General features: G+C 36.4%; 1 protein-coding gene across 1 annotated transcript in view; it reads left to right on the forward strand.

Annotated features, from left to right (window-relative positions):
- Window positions 1-16241, forward strand: part of LOC115632412 — a 50102-nt gene that overhangs the window by 19074 nt on the left and 14787 nt on the right. The window contains exon 2 of the mRNA XM_030529587.1: window positions 11292-11923. Coding sequence (XP_030385447.1) covers window positions 11292-11923 — 632 coding nt within the window. The remainder of the gene's footprint in view (window positions 1-11291; window positions 11924-16241) is intronic.

A 16241-nucleotide genomic window follows, 5' to 3' on the forward strand; every position in this document is an offset into this window, starting at 1 on the left:
TAAAATATGTGGTTCAAAGCAAACCTGAACCAAGATGTTGAAAGCATCGTCATTCTGTTAAATTCGTGAAACCTTTTGAGCGAGTTAGCGCTTTTGAAATGATTCGTATTTGTGCATCTGCGAGCACCTTAAGCCCTTTCCGTAATTGAAAGAAATAAGGCTGTATATTTACAAGTATATACGAATGCGACTTATTCATATTTCTTTATCTTCATTTTTCATTTCGAACTACTATAAATTGCTGAAATTAAATAAATATTGTTTAGAAATGGGCTATCAATCACGTTTGAATATGTGAACTGAAGTAGTGCTTCAGTATCGAATTTTTCTACTTGTATAAACTGTGCATAGAAATCGTAATTTTGGTTTTTGTAAAGCGTTGCGGTCAAAGGGCCCACAGTACTTTCGCCTCCGGCAGTAGATTCAACTGCTTTGTATAAAATGTCAAGCGTCTGGGGCCGTTGAATTAAGTGGACTGCCAAAAAGTTCCCATTGCGGTTATCGTTGCCTTCGACATTGCTATAGTTGTTACTGTTGTTGCTGTTGTTGTCGTTATTGTTGTTGTTGTTTGTGTTGTAGGATTTGTTATTTCTACTGGCCGCATTCTGTTTTTGCTTTATTTTACTTTTAATAATATTTTCACTTTGATGCTTAGTCAAGAGCGGACAGCCAATGTGTTTCTACACACACACACACACACACACAAATACATACAAATGTCCCCAGAATAGATGTGAGTGTGGGTGTATGTGTGTGTTTGTGTGTTTATGCGCCGCATTACGGAAGTTGACAATTTAATTTTATGTACTTGGCTGTGCTCGCCGCTTTTTTTCTCTGCTCGGTTAGTTTTGCAATGCTTTGACTTTGGCTTTCACTTTGGCTATCACTTTGGCTTTGGCTTTGGTTTTGGAGGCCCTCTGCAGTTTGTTGGCCATAGCCGTGGGCCCAGAACGCCGGCCAAGATAATAAACATTTATTGAAGCCATTGGCATTTGCTCTCTGGCCCCGACGGCCCCCTTACTATTCAAAGTGCTTACTCAAGCATGCCTTAGCTATGTCTATGACTACGCTATGGCTATAGCTGTGACTGTGACTGTGACTGCGACTGCGACTATGACTGAGAGTATGACTATGACTATGGGTTTGGTTAGAGGAACGGCTTTGGCTGTGTTACGTGTATTCTAATTCGCACGTGCTAGCAATTTAGCAAATCTGACGCATTGCACACAGTCTGCCAGTTCCACTGATGTGTGAAGTGTACACGTATATGGGTATGGGTATAGGTATAGGGTATGTGAGAGTGTGTTGCTATTGAAAGTATAAATCTTCATTAGGCACAATGCTGCCTACATTTTCCAGACGACGCGCAAGCCAAGCAGTCGAGATATGAAGTCAGACGCTTGCCGGCATGGCGCACTTAGCTTGTGCTCTTTTACATTTGTTTCCTCCTTTTTTTGCTTTGGCTTTTATTTCCGTTTGATTTGACACACATACACCTACACGTACATTCATACTAAACCTACACACATTTCTTCCACACAAAGAAGCGCCGATTTTTTTTGTATCTGCTCAACGGCGTTACAGATAAAACCCGTCGAGCATATTTGTACCTTATTTATTTTGTGCGCATAATTTATTAAACTTGTAATGCTTGCTGCTTGCCATGTCATATAAATGTATTTTGTTCTCATTTTTTTCGCTGCAAAATGTGCGTCATTTGAGCTGGGGCGTGAGGGCGTTCGGGCCTCTTAACAATGCTGCCATCAAGCCGTCATTTATCGGCACATTTTTTATATATTCATGCAACCAAACAGATATTTATGTAGTTTATATTTAGAAAAATATATGCGCACACACAAAAAAGTGTTGAAGCCCCCATATGATGTAGTGATAAAGTGCCCAAGAGAAAAAATTGAAACTCATGACAGCAAGCCCCGAAAAAAATGAATTTGTGCGCAGTTACAGAAATTACATTAGAATATACTCGTACCTACATACTATGTTCAAATAAAGCAAGTTAGACATGTTACTTTTCAGCATTTATGTATACATACATATTTTGTTACTTTTTATATTTATTTCTTATACTTATATTTATTTCAAATATTACGAGACGAAGAGCCTTCTTTTGGGTAACAAAGAAATACATAAATTAAATTAATAAGCTGGTTCAGCTTGTGATGAGAACAAATAGGATTCATATTTGCCTTATAATTTTACTTTACATCATCAATTTACTTGGATATGATAAATTATTTAGTGGTGTATTTATAGTTCAGAATCTTGTGAATGGACTAGGAGTATTGATAGCTAAGAGCCAGAACTAAGACTAGCAAAGGTGTTTATTCAACTATAGTTATTTGCAGACTGACCTAAAAGGATAATTGAGGATTATTATATCCTATCTTGACGATAAGTGCGTTTAATACATAAAGCACCACAGGGTTGCTTAATCTATCGATATGTTGATTTGTGGCTCGCTAAAGCTCAGCGCCTAAGACGACAGACCAGAACAGTCGTGTTAGCGTTGCTTCAATTTTGGTTCAAAAGCATAAACCTAAGTAAAATAAGATAATCGTCAAATCGTCAATCAATAGATGTTTTTGAATTGTATGCCAGCAATTAGAGTTTCCCCTTGCTCAGCATAATCCTGGTGTTTAACTTGGGTGCCTTGCAATATTCGCATACGTTGTTCATTAATCAAAAATCATGTAAACAAGTTTTTATTGATAATTTAACTATAATGAACTTATCATTAAAATTGCATATCAAAATAAGTTTTAAGCGAACTTATATTTGGTTAAAATACTCTTCTTTAATTTGGGCTTGCAGTCTCTCCTTTGCAATCCAATGCTATATTGTGCACAAACTGGAAACGACAATATGGAAGGTTCAAACTGTATTTGAACTCTCAGGCACGCAACGAAATTAAATAAATAAAATTACAATGTTTGCTGCTGGATTGTCTATGGGGTTGGGCATTTTCTTTGTCCTGACTACTATTAGCGTGCTCTCCTTATGCTTTAGCCAGCTCCTTGGCTCACACTTTGGAACGGGAGTGAGCTCAGAACGTCCTGCTATTACGAGATAGAAAGCCAATTTTATGACTCAACTTAAATAGGCACTTTACTTTTGTCTTAATGCCTTTTTATGAGCGCCCGCGTGCGCAGTTAGTGCTCTTGTAAGTGAAACTGGCATTTGGCAATACGATACAATGCGATGCGATGTGATGCGATGCGAATGTTGACGCAAATGTGAGTGTGGACACTGACGCCACCGCTCGTGGCCAGAATGCCAATGGCAATGCCAGATGGGAGTGGAATTCAAACATTAATGATGCCAGCCGTACGGCCGCACTTTATGCCCCGCCACTTGCTCTGCTTTATTGGAAAATAAATGGAAAATAGTCGCGAATGCGCAGTAGGCCACACTTATCTGATTTTACACTTCTGTTCGTCTTCTATTGTTGCTGCTATTATTGCTGCCGACCATCCTTATGTTGTTGTTGTCGTTAATGTTATAATAAAAATTATGACAGTCACAAAGTTAAATGTGGTCCCGAACTAAACGTGGCCGTTCTCCCACGTTTCTGTCTCACATTAAAGCGACGCCATTTTGCACTGTTAGAACATATTTGCACATAGACTTGCCAGGCGTTCCATTAACGTGTATTACTAGACTTCCATTCGGCTAGCGGTGCGAGTGAGACGCGCCCAGGCATTTTCATGTTTCAATTAAATGACTGCAAAAGTTTTTCATGTTGACTCAGATGGCAATGGGGCGCCATAAAGTGGCCAACGCCAAAGGCCAATTGAAGCATTTACACAAAATTACTGCCAAGTGTCAAACGCAAACACTAGGCAACCAAAATACATTCAACAAAGGCCAAAATAATTAAAGACAGACGAATACAGCAACAAGCGTAAAAAAGTTTTTATAATGAAGTGGGAGGGTAGACTTTAATTCGGATATGATAATCGAAACTTGAGGCAACAAACAAATTTCATAACATTTTTTAAAAGGCTTCAATAACGCAGTTATTCAATTTCTGGTATTAAGAATATTTTTATAAGAATTTTATAAGAATATATTTTCTTTTTTATAATTTCTTCACATTGTCTATTAATTAGAATAAACAAATTGTTCCTTCGAGTCCATCTTTTTGACTTATTTTCTCTAAATAGATAGATACATAAATGATTTTGTCTTTTTATATTGTGGAATTTAAAATAACTAAGTTGCTTACTAAAGAATAGTTTTACTCAACATTTCTAGCGCAGCTTAAAGCATTGAATCGAATTTTCATTAAAATGAAGCCGAAAAACTGTACCATGAATTTTATGTAAATGTTGCCCTTTGAAACTCTGAAATTATTTAATTAATTTAAGCCAAAATTCTTTTGCACGTATTGTTGTAAAGAATCCCTCGAAAATATGTTTAATAATAACACCAAAGGTGTGCACATATTTGAAATACATACTTTGCATATTTTACAAATAAAATGTTTTCCTTTTACATTGATTTATAGTGCATACATTTTCATTTCCATTCATATAACACGCTTTGTAATTGAGTGAACAAAGTTGCTTCGAATTATTTCATCTACTGCCATCCAAGTAAGTAATTGCTATAAATTTGTGCCTTGATTGACTATGATGGCGAACTAAACTACAACAGTACTGAAAATAATGTTCGTAGGCTGTGAAATTATACCTTCTTGTAAGCATTTGTGATTAAAAGAAGAAAACAAAAAGCAAATGAATAGGCTTTTATTTAATTCATAATATTGGCTTTGTTGCTTTGTAATTGACTATACATTTTTAATGGAAAATGTTCCACCCCAAAATGTAATTAAAACTATTCAATCTAGTTTTATGACCAAGCAGGAACAATACACACTCGCATTGCAACATTTTCAGCATTTAATTATTTTGTTTCTAAGCGTAGTACGCGTAGTAATGCGTCAAGTCGGAAAGTTTTACAAATATCAGTCAATTGCTGTGTGCGCTTTAAATAATTGCCACCGCAAATTTGCTTGACAACTGGCGTAAATTGTTGCAGTTGCAAATGCGACCATGTCAACAATAGCACATTTATAAATGTTGCAGCTAGCTGAATAAATGTATGAGAATAGACACCCACACGCACATGTGAAAAGGGGCCCAGGGAGCCGCACATATGGCCAGGAAACGGAAATGAGAATGCCATATTTGGAATTTTAATTAGAGCAATGCACGTAATGCTACTTGTGAAATATGAAACGAAATTAAATTAATATAAATACAAATACAAATAACTATGTATTGTTTCTGCTTAATTATGGTAATGACATTTGCTTTTTGAATGCAATTTACAGCATTAGATTTTAATTGAAAAATGTTAAGTATGAACAATAGTTCGATGTGAAGTTCTGTTTTATCAAAATAATTGCTAACATCATTATTGATTGACCTACTGAGGTTTCAAATTAGTTGCTATTCACATAAAAATCCTAATTATTCAGTAAGCGTAGAAATATTTTATAAAACGCATGGCAGTTGGGATCAAGAATGAGTTTGGAGCAAAACTCTATACTTATCGTTCTAAAAAATCGAAGGCAACGCAATGGCTACTGAATACTTGTAGAATTGGCACCAATAATGGATGTTTTCTTTATGTTACAAGTATGTGCATTTAAAATTAAATCGCCTATTGATATCAAGCATTTCACAACTGAAACTTTAAAATTCCACATAAAAGCAAACAACCAAATAGCTCAAAAAAAAAATGTATAAAGACTCTTATTTCAAAGTTAAATATTTACCTAATACTCTCTAAAGTTCTAATTGTAATTCTTCAGAAGATAAATAAGGCAATGGTTTTCAATTGCAGCAAAGGTCGTACAATTTCAAAGGGATTTTTTTGCAAGTGTTCAATTACTGGGTCTACAAAACATTTGAATATACATATTAATATGTGTGAAGTATTTGTTTTCCATCACAGATTAAAATGTACTTTACTTTTAAGCTCTAATTGCAAACTGTATAATACAAAAAACTTGCCTATCTATTGGACAGACAGGACACTTAATTATGCTACGCTACAATAAATAAACAGCAGAAATAGAAACAGCAGACTCATGAGAATTCATTGATATATGTAGAGGCATGTGTGTAGATGTGTGTTTGTTTGTGCTAGCAATATATAAACAAACGATGCCAGCAGCAGGGGGACCACACAACTTTTGATTAAAATGTCGCGCGTACACACACACACACACACACACACAAACACAAATACACACACAGCAATCCGAGACTGTCGAGGCGGCTTACGTCAGAGCATACTATACTATACATAAACTTTAGCATTGGCAAAAAGCACAAATTGCAAATTGCGAATGTTTTGCCAACGTGCACATATAATCATGCATTCACAAACGCAACCCCAATCCCAGCACCCAACGGATATAACCCCTTATATAGAACGTATAGTCATAGGAAAAGTTCAAATGTTTCACATTGCTGCTTGCTGCAAAATGTTTGTGGCGTAATGTACGCCGAGTTTGACTTTCGAACCTTTAGTGTTTGGCTTTTTGGTTGACAATGTGCGCACATTTAGCCGCGATGGCGTTGGCATAAAATGCGCAACGCTTGTAAAAACCAGAGCCCGAAATACGCAACAACCGCAGTGGCAGCAATGACGGCGGCAGCACCAACTAACAACAAAAATTCAATTACAAAGTCGCACAAACGGCTGCCAATGCCACCGAATTCGCTACAACAACACCCCCGACTACAGCAACCGCGGGTCGATTGCCACAACTCGTAGCAATGCGATGCAAGTGCAACAAAAACAACAACAGCAGCAAGAGCTTCGTGGTCTGAATGCAGTTGACGAGCTCTGACCATTCATTTCAAGCGCCGAGCTGTAAGCAGTCACGTGCGAACGTGACGAATACGCCACGTTGCGTTTTGCGACAAGTCTTGCGTGTAAATGTCTTGCACGTTGCCAAATGTTTAAGGCTACTGCCCATGCTCTATTGTTTGCAATACGATGTCTGTTGTAGAACTCTTGTAGGCTGCCTTCCTGTTATCTGAATGTACGCGTACGTACAATTTTATGTTTTGCTCCATTCACATAACGCGACCCTGAATTCCATGTGAGAGTGGCCCCAGCGATCCTCTGCAGACCCTCAAATTCAGCCACAACAATACAGAGCCACAAATGTGAAATGGTTTCCGACTGCCACGGCTATGCGTATGGGAGCAATTTTCAGACTGCATTCCAACAAACTTTTGCGGCTGCATACTAGCATTACTACACTCCACACCATACACATTCTTATACAAACTAGTCCTTGGACGACAACTGGCAATTGTGTCAAGAACGTCGAAGTCTCAATTTGTAAAACGTCAGTCAGTTTCATTCCTTGCTGAAATCAAATTTGTAATTTCTATTTCAAGCTCTTGGGCAGTGCGTTGGAAAGCAGTAGAACTTTTCTACTCAACTAAAAAAAGGTCTTTATGTTTTTAAAATCGGGTACAATATAAACAAGTAAAACAGCTAAAGTCGGGTGTCCCGACTTTGAAATACTCTGTACATATGTTTACAATAATTATAGAAAATAAAAAAAAAAAGAAAAAAAAAATTGGATCGATTTTACCTCTCTCGGTATTCGAACTCACGTAAAGGGTGTATAATTGCACATTTACATAGCAATTGCGTCTGTGTGAGTGTATGTATGACTATGCGCATCAATTCGTGTCTGTGTAAGCATTTTCGCAGTCAACTAAACAGCAACATCATCAACAGCCGCGGGCAGCGCTTGAGCAGCGCTGCAGCAGAAAATATATTTATGGCTATAACTTCTTGGTAAATCGGTCTATCAGAGTGAAACTTGGCATACGGACACATAATTACTAACTGGGGGTATTTGCAAAATTTTAGTTCGAAATTCCAAGAATTACGGGAGTTAGAGAAAATCGCATTTGCGGGGGAGAGGGGGGAGGGAGGGAAATTCCAAAATATACATTTTCTGCGTATTCATACAAGGCACCTTGGGCTAAAATTTGGTGTTCCTAGGTCTTATGGTCTCCGAGATATAGGCGATTATACGAATGGAAAATCGGGAAAACCCCCCATAGGGGGGAAGTGGGGGGGGGAAAATCAAAAAAATGAAACAAACTCGTATAGAATACACACATAACGCATCTTTGTGCAAAATTTGGTGTCTCTATCTCTTATAGTCTCTGAGATCCAGGTGTTCATACGGACGGACAGACGGACAGACAGACAGACAGGGCTAGATCGACTCGTCTTGTCACGCTGATCAAGAATATATATACTTTGTGGGGTTTGCCACGCCTCCTTCTGCCTGTTACATTTTTCAGCTCCCGCAAACCTAATATACTCTTGTACATTTCATGTACAGAGTATAAATATTGCAATTGCTATATTGGCAAATTACTTTACGTATTTAGTACAATGCCTTTGACGATAATTGGTAAAGCCATACCTGCTAGAACAACTCAAATATGAAACCTACAACAAAAGAGTAATTACAAGCAACCAAGTTATTTCATTTCATATTATTTTACATTACATTTATATGCTGACTATAGCATACCTATTTTTGCAATACACTAGTTTTAATGAAGTTGCTCAGCTGTCCTGAAATTTCAGTCCGTCTATCAGTCCGTCTATCAAGCCCGTTTGCTAATTCTTAGTTCTAATATGCTACTATTTGCCATATGGTTACCATTCGAAATATCAGGGAATCAAGAACAAACAAGCCAGCATTCATAAATACAAGTGTTATATGTACCTACGTGAAATAAAATAAAGCCTAGGTATCCACTCCTCCCATTTTTGCATGCGCTTTTCGTTGTAACCAAATTATATTATTACAATTATATAAAATGTTTCTTTGAAACACCGCAGACATTTGATGCCGTTTTTAAATCCGATTCTTGTTCAAACTAACAAAAATCACTTTACAAAAAAATGCGCATACTTTAATAATTAAATAAAGTATTTTTAATCAATCTAATTAAAACATCATGGATAAGTTTCTGAGTGTAAAAAAATGTAAAATCATTGTTAATAAGTGAAATTAAAGAGAGTTATTTAATGCAATTTAAGTTTTTAAATATTTATCAAAAAAGACTAAGACTATTCTAAGCCTTCCGAAATACACATTTTCTGCGTGTATATACACTATATATACTTGTATAATATATATAATATAATAATATGTACATAGATTATAAGAAACGGCGTTTCCGAAAATCGTCTATAGGGTGTATCAAAAAAATATAAAACTAGTACTGCGTACATACATTGGGCATTTGTGTAAAAAATTTGGTGTCTCTCTCTCAAATAGTCTCTGAAATCTAGTTAAGAATATTTATACTTTGTAGGGTATGCCACGCATACTCCTGCCAGTTACATTTTTCCCCTTCTGCAAACCTAATATTCTCATGTACATTTACTATAATGTACAGAGTAAAATAATCTGGTAAATTTACTTTCAGTCAACTGCCAAAGCAAGTGTTCAATTCACATACTTAAGTAGTTGTTAGGCATTGAATTTATGTCTATTATTTATCTACGGTCATAGCAAGCCCTCAACATATTTCACCGAAGTGGAGGCCATGTGTTAATTAAATGCCATGTTTTCCCAAGCAAGTTGAAAGCAGTTGTCCTTATTAGAAGTAGGAAAATACATATTTGCTAACAATTATTCATTTTAAGTGTTCAATGTGCAATAGCTATTCAAATTTCGCTCAATTAGAAATATTGATGAATAGTTGCAATTAAGTTAGACAACACTTAATTGTTGCAGCCACTGATTTAGGGTCAGGAATTGCTGAGAATTGTGAAATTCTTGCGTCAGTTCGCAATAAGCAACAATGGAAAACTGTCTATTTTGTGGCCAGAAATCAAATATCAATTTGTTTTAATTGACAAACGTATTCGTTCAAGTTCCCTAGCGGTTTGCCTCAACAAAAATTCTCTGAAAGTGCAATTATTGTTTATTGTGGTATGCGAATGTGTTGGTCTTGCTAATGTGTACAATACGTGTAGCCGAAATGCTTAACGTGGTCCAATTAATGAAAATTGTATTCGCGCGCCAACCTTTACATATTATGCTTGTATATGTTTGTCTGCAAATATAGATACAATAGAAAGTACACACACAAATAGACTGTGACAGCATCAGTGTAAAAATATGTTCAGTGCGTACAGAGTGAAAAATAATTCTATTCATTTTGTGTTGTTTTTATGTTTCCTTTACCGAACAATAACATTAAAGCCGCTTTGCTATATTTTTGAAGTGAAGCAAATATAATATATCCACGGTCCAATTTAAAAGCAGAATACCGAGCTAAAAATGTATTTATGTATTATAATTGCCATTACTGACTAAAATATTTGCAACAACTGGGATAATTGACAAAATAACAAAAGTTAAAGTTAACGATTATTAATATATGTTACCATTTCAAATTAATGTAAGATTTGTACAGATTTATGGTTGGAAAAAAGAATGCTACAGTCGTGCTATCTCGATAGTGAAATACAGAAGACAGAAGCAATAAGAATAAGTAGAAGAGTGAAACCCTTTCTTCAGTTTGTGGGCGTAGTACTGGAGCGAAATTTAATAGAGTATAATCTTTCTTAGAATTTACCGAACTGGATGAAATGTACAGCAAATTTAGGGAATTACATAATCATTATGTGAATATGGTTTGGTTTATGTAGCTTTGGAAATACAGGCTATATTGACAAAATTCTGTAGCTAGTGGGAAAGGGAGAAAAAAAAATAATATAAACTCCTATATACCCTTTTTAACCTACAGGAGCAGGGTATACACATATTGCCGAGTCCGGAAGTATTTTTGATTATTATTTTCAATTATGACTAGTTTCAAAGCTCTGTTATAACCTTTTATTGCGAGTAACACCTTTTGGTATTTCTAGAGTATTTGCAAAGAAAACCATTTTCTCTGCGTTATTCTTTGAATTTGCGAATTAACTCATAAACTTTATATATATATATATCCTTTGTAGGTATTTGTCAATTACAATTTGCAAGCAGACACACAGCATTAACCAATAAATGACAAAATAATAAGATATTACGTATACGTAGCGTAAAGGCATGAACAATACATGCATACAATATATATTCAAATTAATGGACCCCATGCTGTTTTTGTTTATGTGACAAACGTTACATCTTAACACGTTTAAAAATGTCTGAACTCTGTTCTCTTTCTCTCTCTATTATTTCTTTTCACATACAGGGTATCCAGCAGTGGCAACAGCGACAACAATAACGGCTACAGCTTCAGGAACAACGACGACGACAACAACAACAACGTCTTCGCTGGCATCATCAGAGTCAGCACAAACAGCGGGAGTTGGGAAGCATGCCACAAGTGAGAAATTACAACGGCATATAAATCAAAATTTAATTATGTCGCCGGTCGCCTCCTTTGCCGCCGCTTCGGCGGCCGCCTTGACAGCAGACGACGGTGAGGTCGAGGTGGAATCCTACGCGCGCACGGGCAGCCGTAGCAGTATAACAAGCTTCGACTCGAACCACTTGATCGATGACAGGCGGCAACAGCACCAACACCAGCAGCAGCACCATCAGCAGGAGCAGCAACAGCAGCAGCATCCGCATCCGCATGAGCAACAGCAGCCACACTCACGCATTCAAGCCAAAGACACCGCCGGTCCATATCCCATACCAGCACACAGGCCAGAGTCTGCGGACAATCATCTGGATGGCGGCAGTGGCGGGGTTGCTGGTACGGATAATGTGTTCGGCACGCCCATGTACTTTGGCACAGAGAACTCGACGGTGGTGACAACACAGATTGGCGCCACAGCGCACGTGCCCTGCACCGTGCATCACATTGGCGAGGGTGTGGTAAGTAAATCTACTTTCTGTTGTGGTCAGCACGTCTGCTGAATGGTTTTGTTTGAATTATTTCATCAATTGCATTTTGTTCGAAATCAATTAATCATTGTGTGGCTCAATTGTGATCCAACTTCTGAACAATAATATAAATATTTAAAAAAAAAAACGTAAAACCAGGAAAGTGAACGCTTCGTCCTTATTCACTTGCCAACTCGAGTGCACACGGTTGGCCACGTGCTGTCCTGCGCCATGGAGGGAAATTAATTAAATGTTTGCTTATCAAGTGCACTTACATAGAGTGTATATTTTCTGAGTGGCGTACATACATATGTGCGAAAAGCAATATACCAAAAACTAATATTGTACGAGAAATATTTAGCCATTTTCAACAACATGTCTGCGTTTGTCATTAGGCGTCCCTACACGAACGCACGCGCTCATTTTCTAGACAGGCATGGGAAAATAGAATAGCTTTGCCATTTGGCTGCTGGAAAACAAATTACACCTTTAGGTAATGCACACATCAACTACAAATACGTTCGGGTCCGCACACACTTACACTTAAGCATTGACATTACATGGCCCCAAGTTATATTAATTTTCCGCTTGTCTAGAGCTATTACTCATCCGCACCGTGTGTCACGTTCCACCAGTTTATGTTTGTTTGTTTGTGTGTGTGTATGTGTTTGCATTTAGCTGGATTTTGGCATCAAGAAGGCAACTGAAGTGTTTATACACTCGCACATGTCAAGCCCTGGACATGATCACAATTCATATATTTCATTACTACACACACACATATACTTATATACTTATACACGTATGTATTATGCACTTACGAGTGTGCGTATGACTGCGTCATTGGCATGGGTTTAAATCGACGATTTCATAATTGCGCTTCCAAGTGTGCTCAACTTAATAAGTAGTTAAGCACCGAAATGGTTCATTTATGTTTATGCTGGCTCCTGACATCCACCGAACTGTGGCTATATGTACAAGTATAGTACATGACCAGTCAGCCCGTAATTTACACACACGTGTAGGCGTAAAATTAAATGCCAAGGCCCAGCAGTGTCGTACAGTAACTTGTTATGCAATAACACATGCTAGCAATTATGTAATGTGAAATTAACAATGTTAATATCAGCCTACATGCCTGCGACAGAGGCTCTGAAAGTTACTGACTCAATAAAAAATAATTTCCTTTATTTTTCAGCAGTCTTACAATTCTTTTCTTTCTCGTTATGGCCATTTGTTGCACTGGAAATGCAGAGCTAGATACTCAACTTTTCAGTTTCCTTTGAATTCATCATTCTCTAATGGGGTTTTTTATAGTGCCCCTTTAATTACTGATCACCATGTTCATGTTCCAACGCTTCTTTCCCTACCCCCAATTTTTCAAGTTCAAGTGTCTTTGAAACTCCAAATACTCAGTCTTGGGATGATTCAAATACATGTTTTTGAAAAACCTTTTCTATTGCTATTATATTTATTTTACCAGACACAATTTGTTGAGGACTTAATTTAATTTCATACTGTAAATAGTGCAACTATTTGAACTATAATTGTTAGTTACAAAAAAAATAACAAATACAATAAATGAAAAACTGCAAGCTACTTAATAAAAAAAATTGAAAAGAAACCTTTTTCACCTTTCATTTTTGAAAACCTTCTGGTGATAAGGATAATTTGGTTCCATTTACAAGAGAACATTTAAAAATAGTGTAGTATATAGTTAGTATATACTTATAGCGATGCAATATAAATGTACCTCTGCAATATAGTTTGTAAGATATATCGATAAATGTAAATAATATCGAGATGAGCTCCGTTGAGCCTCATCTCTCATAGAGTCAGTATTAAACGAATGAGAAAAGGAGAACGTTTGTTTCACTCGCCATACTACAATAGTATTTATGCATAAAAATGTTTATAAAACATCCAATCAAGTTCATGCTAATATTGAACAAAAAATAATTGCAGTCAGATTCTCAGATATATCTAGCGTGCCCATTAGGAATATTTCCAAACAAATAAACTAATACGCTTATTAAAAATTTATAAGTTCTGTTTAATAGTTTTCTCTTGCATAGTACACATACGAGTATATTATATGGCACAATGCCTTGCCACGACGAAACACATATAAAGCTTTCACATTTCATAATAATATTGTTGCTTTAATTGGCCATGGCATCAGGGTCTTGCGATTGTTGTTTACATTTCATACGAAGTACACACCTCTACCAGCGACATAATAGAAATGCTTTTTCATTCCATTCCATTTCCTTGCTATTATCATACATTTGCATGTGCATTAAAATGTACCTTTGTACAAAAGCAAACATTTATATTTCCTAGAATTTATGCGCTGAGCTAAGTACTCTGTGGCAACGTTAGGTATTGCATAAGGGTTCAATGAAAATGTATTGCCGCACACTCCGTACAGCACTGTAAATTGTTCTCATATAGAAATAAATAATGCTTACTCCAGAGTTTAGCCAACAGGACCACTCCCCAATGCCACCCTTGCCTGACTATCAGCCCACCTAGCCCCCTTATCCTGTTGTCGTATTCAATCATAGCGACTTTTTCATTACACTTGAAGGGCAGGTCAACAGCATTTTTTCGCCTTTGTCTTTAGCTTTCCAAAGGTTTGACTCTTACCTCTTTTGGCTGCGGGTTTCTTTTCGCTTTCGCCCGCCTTTAGGGTTGACTAAATGTACGTACATACTCGTATTATACATTTCCGCGCTTTTTGTTGCCTTTGCCGTTACCGTTGCCGTTGCTGGTGCTATTGTCGTAAATTTATTTCAGACGACAATAAAATGCAGGAAACATTAAATAAATGAATTGCTTCCTCTATAGAGGAAAATGTCTGCGCCTTTGTTTCACCTCTTTACTGCAATTTTAATTTTAACCACACTCCCTGTTGGCAAATTTGAAAGATGTGAAGGCAAAGGCGCAGAGTAAACTCCACACAACAAAACTGTAACAAGAAATGAATGCTAGAGTTGAGCGGGCTCAAGTCTGTACCTACTCCCACAAAAATGAAAAAAATACATACATATTTAAACTAATTTAATGCAATATTAAATTCAAGTAATAAATTAATTATGAAGTGTGGAAGACCCCACAAAGTAAATATATTCTTGATCGCCATGAAAAAACTAGTCCACATTGCAAGTTGGGGCACCCGTCTTTAGTTGTTCTTGTTATCATTATTATTGCCACCATTTCTTGTTATATTTTCACACATTTATTGCTCTAGCATTTTATTTTATTTCTAATTTGATGTCGTAAATTTTCGGACTTCTTTTTTCCTCTTTTGAGCTATAATTTCTATTTAACTTACTCCAATTGGGCGATTAAGAGTATATAAGCTTAAAATTCGGTCCAGCCATAAAATACCTCAATAGAACGAAAGTTGTTGCTAATTACTTTCTTATAATGCATAATCTATTCACTTAATAGAATGGTTTTCAACACATTAAAGAAAAAGGAATAAAAAAATTCAATTTGTCAGTCTTTTAATGGATAATTTATTGTTAAATAAACAAAAAAGAATTATAAGAAGATAACTATACTTCTATAATTAAAATTATAATAATTAATAAATAAAAAGGTTGCTTCCGAGAATATAAATTAACAAAGTGGAGTTAATTTTCTTCTTCAAACTCATTTTATTTATTTTCTTTCCAATACGCATATTTGAAAATAAAGTATGATTAAGAAAACCTCCATTAGACTTACATTTAAAACACAATTTCTCACCTTTAATCAATTTCTCACTCGATTTGTCATGTTTAACACACAATAATACTTAAAGTTTAAGACCAGAAGAAAATTGCAAGCAAACTTGAACAAATTTTTAGCACATAAATCAAATGCAGACACAAAATGGCAACAGCTCTAGGCACGCCTCCAAGCACATACACACACATGTGTACAGTAGATATATTCCCATATGAACACGTCTGACTGCCAAGCCATACACACTTGCTTAATTAAAAATTACGACACATTTAACTAGACACTCGAATATGCCGGGCGGACATTAAAATATGTCATTAGAGAAATAGAGAGAATAGGAAGTGATGAGTATAGAGAGGAAGTGGGCGGAGGCAGGCAGTCATTTACAATTTTAAATGAAATAAGCAAATAGTATATAGTACGTGTGCGCTGCAGGGCACTCAACAGCTCGACTTTAAGCTGTCCTTCTCTATTTATACGAGCATCTCTCTAAGTGTGTGCAAATAAATTGAACGAAATCAGCAGCAGTCGCTGCAACTAAACGTTCTACTTACAGAGCCAAGCTGTGGGCTTC

This window comes from Scaptodrosophila lebanonensis, unplaced genomic scaffold (assembly GCF_003285725.1).
Source record: "Scaptodrosophila lebanonensis strain 11010-0011.00,11010-0021.00 unplaced genomic scaffold, SlebRS2 tig00000001-arrow-pilon, whole genome shotgun sequence".
Classification (NCBI taxonomy): Eukaryota; Metazoa; Arthropoda; class Insecta; order Diptera; family Drosophilidae; genus Scaptodrosophila; species Scaptodrosophila lebanonensis.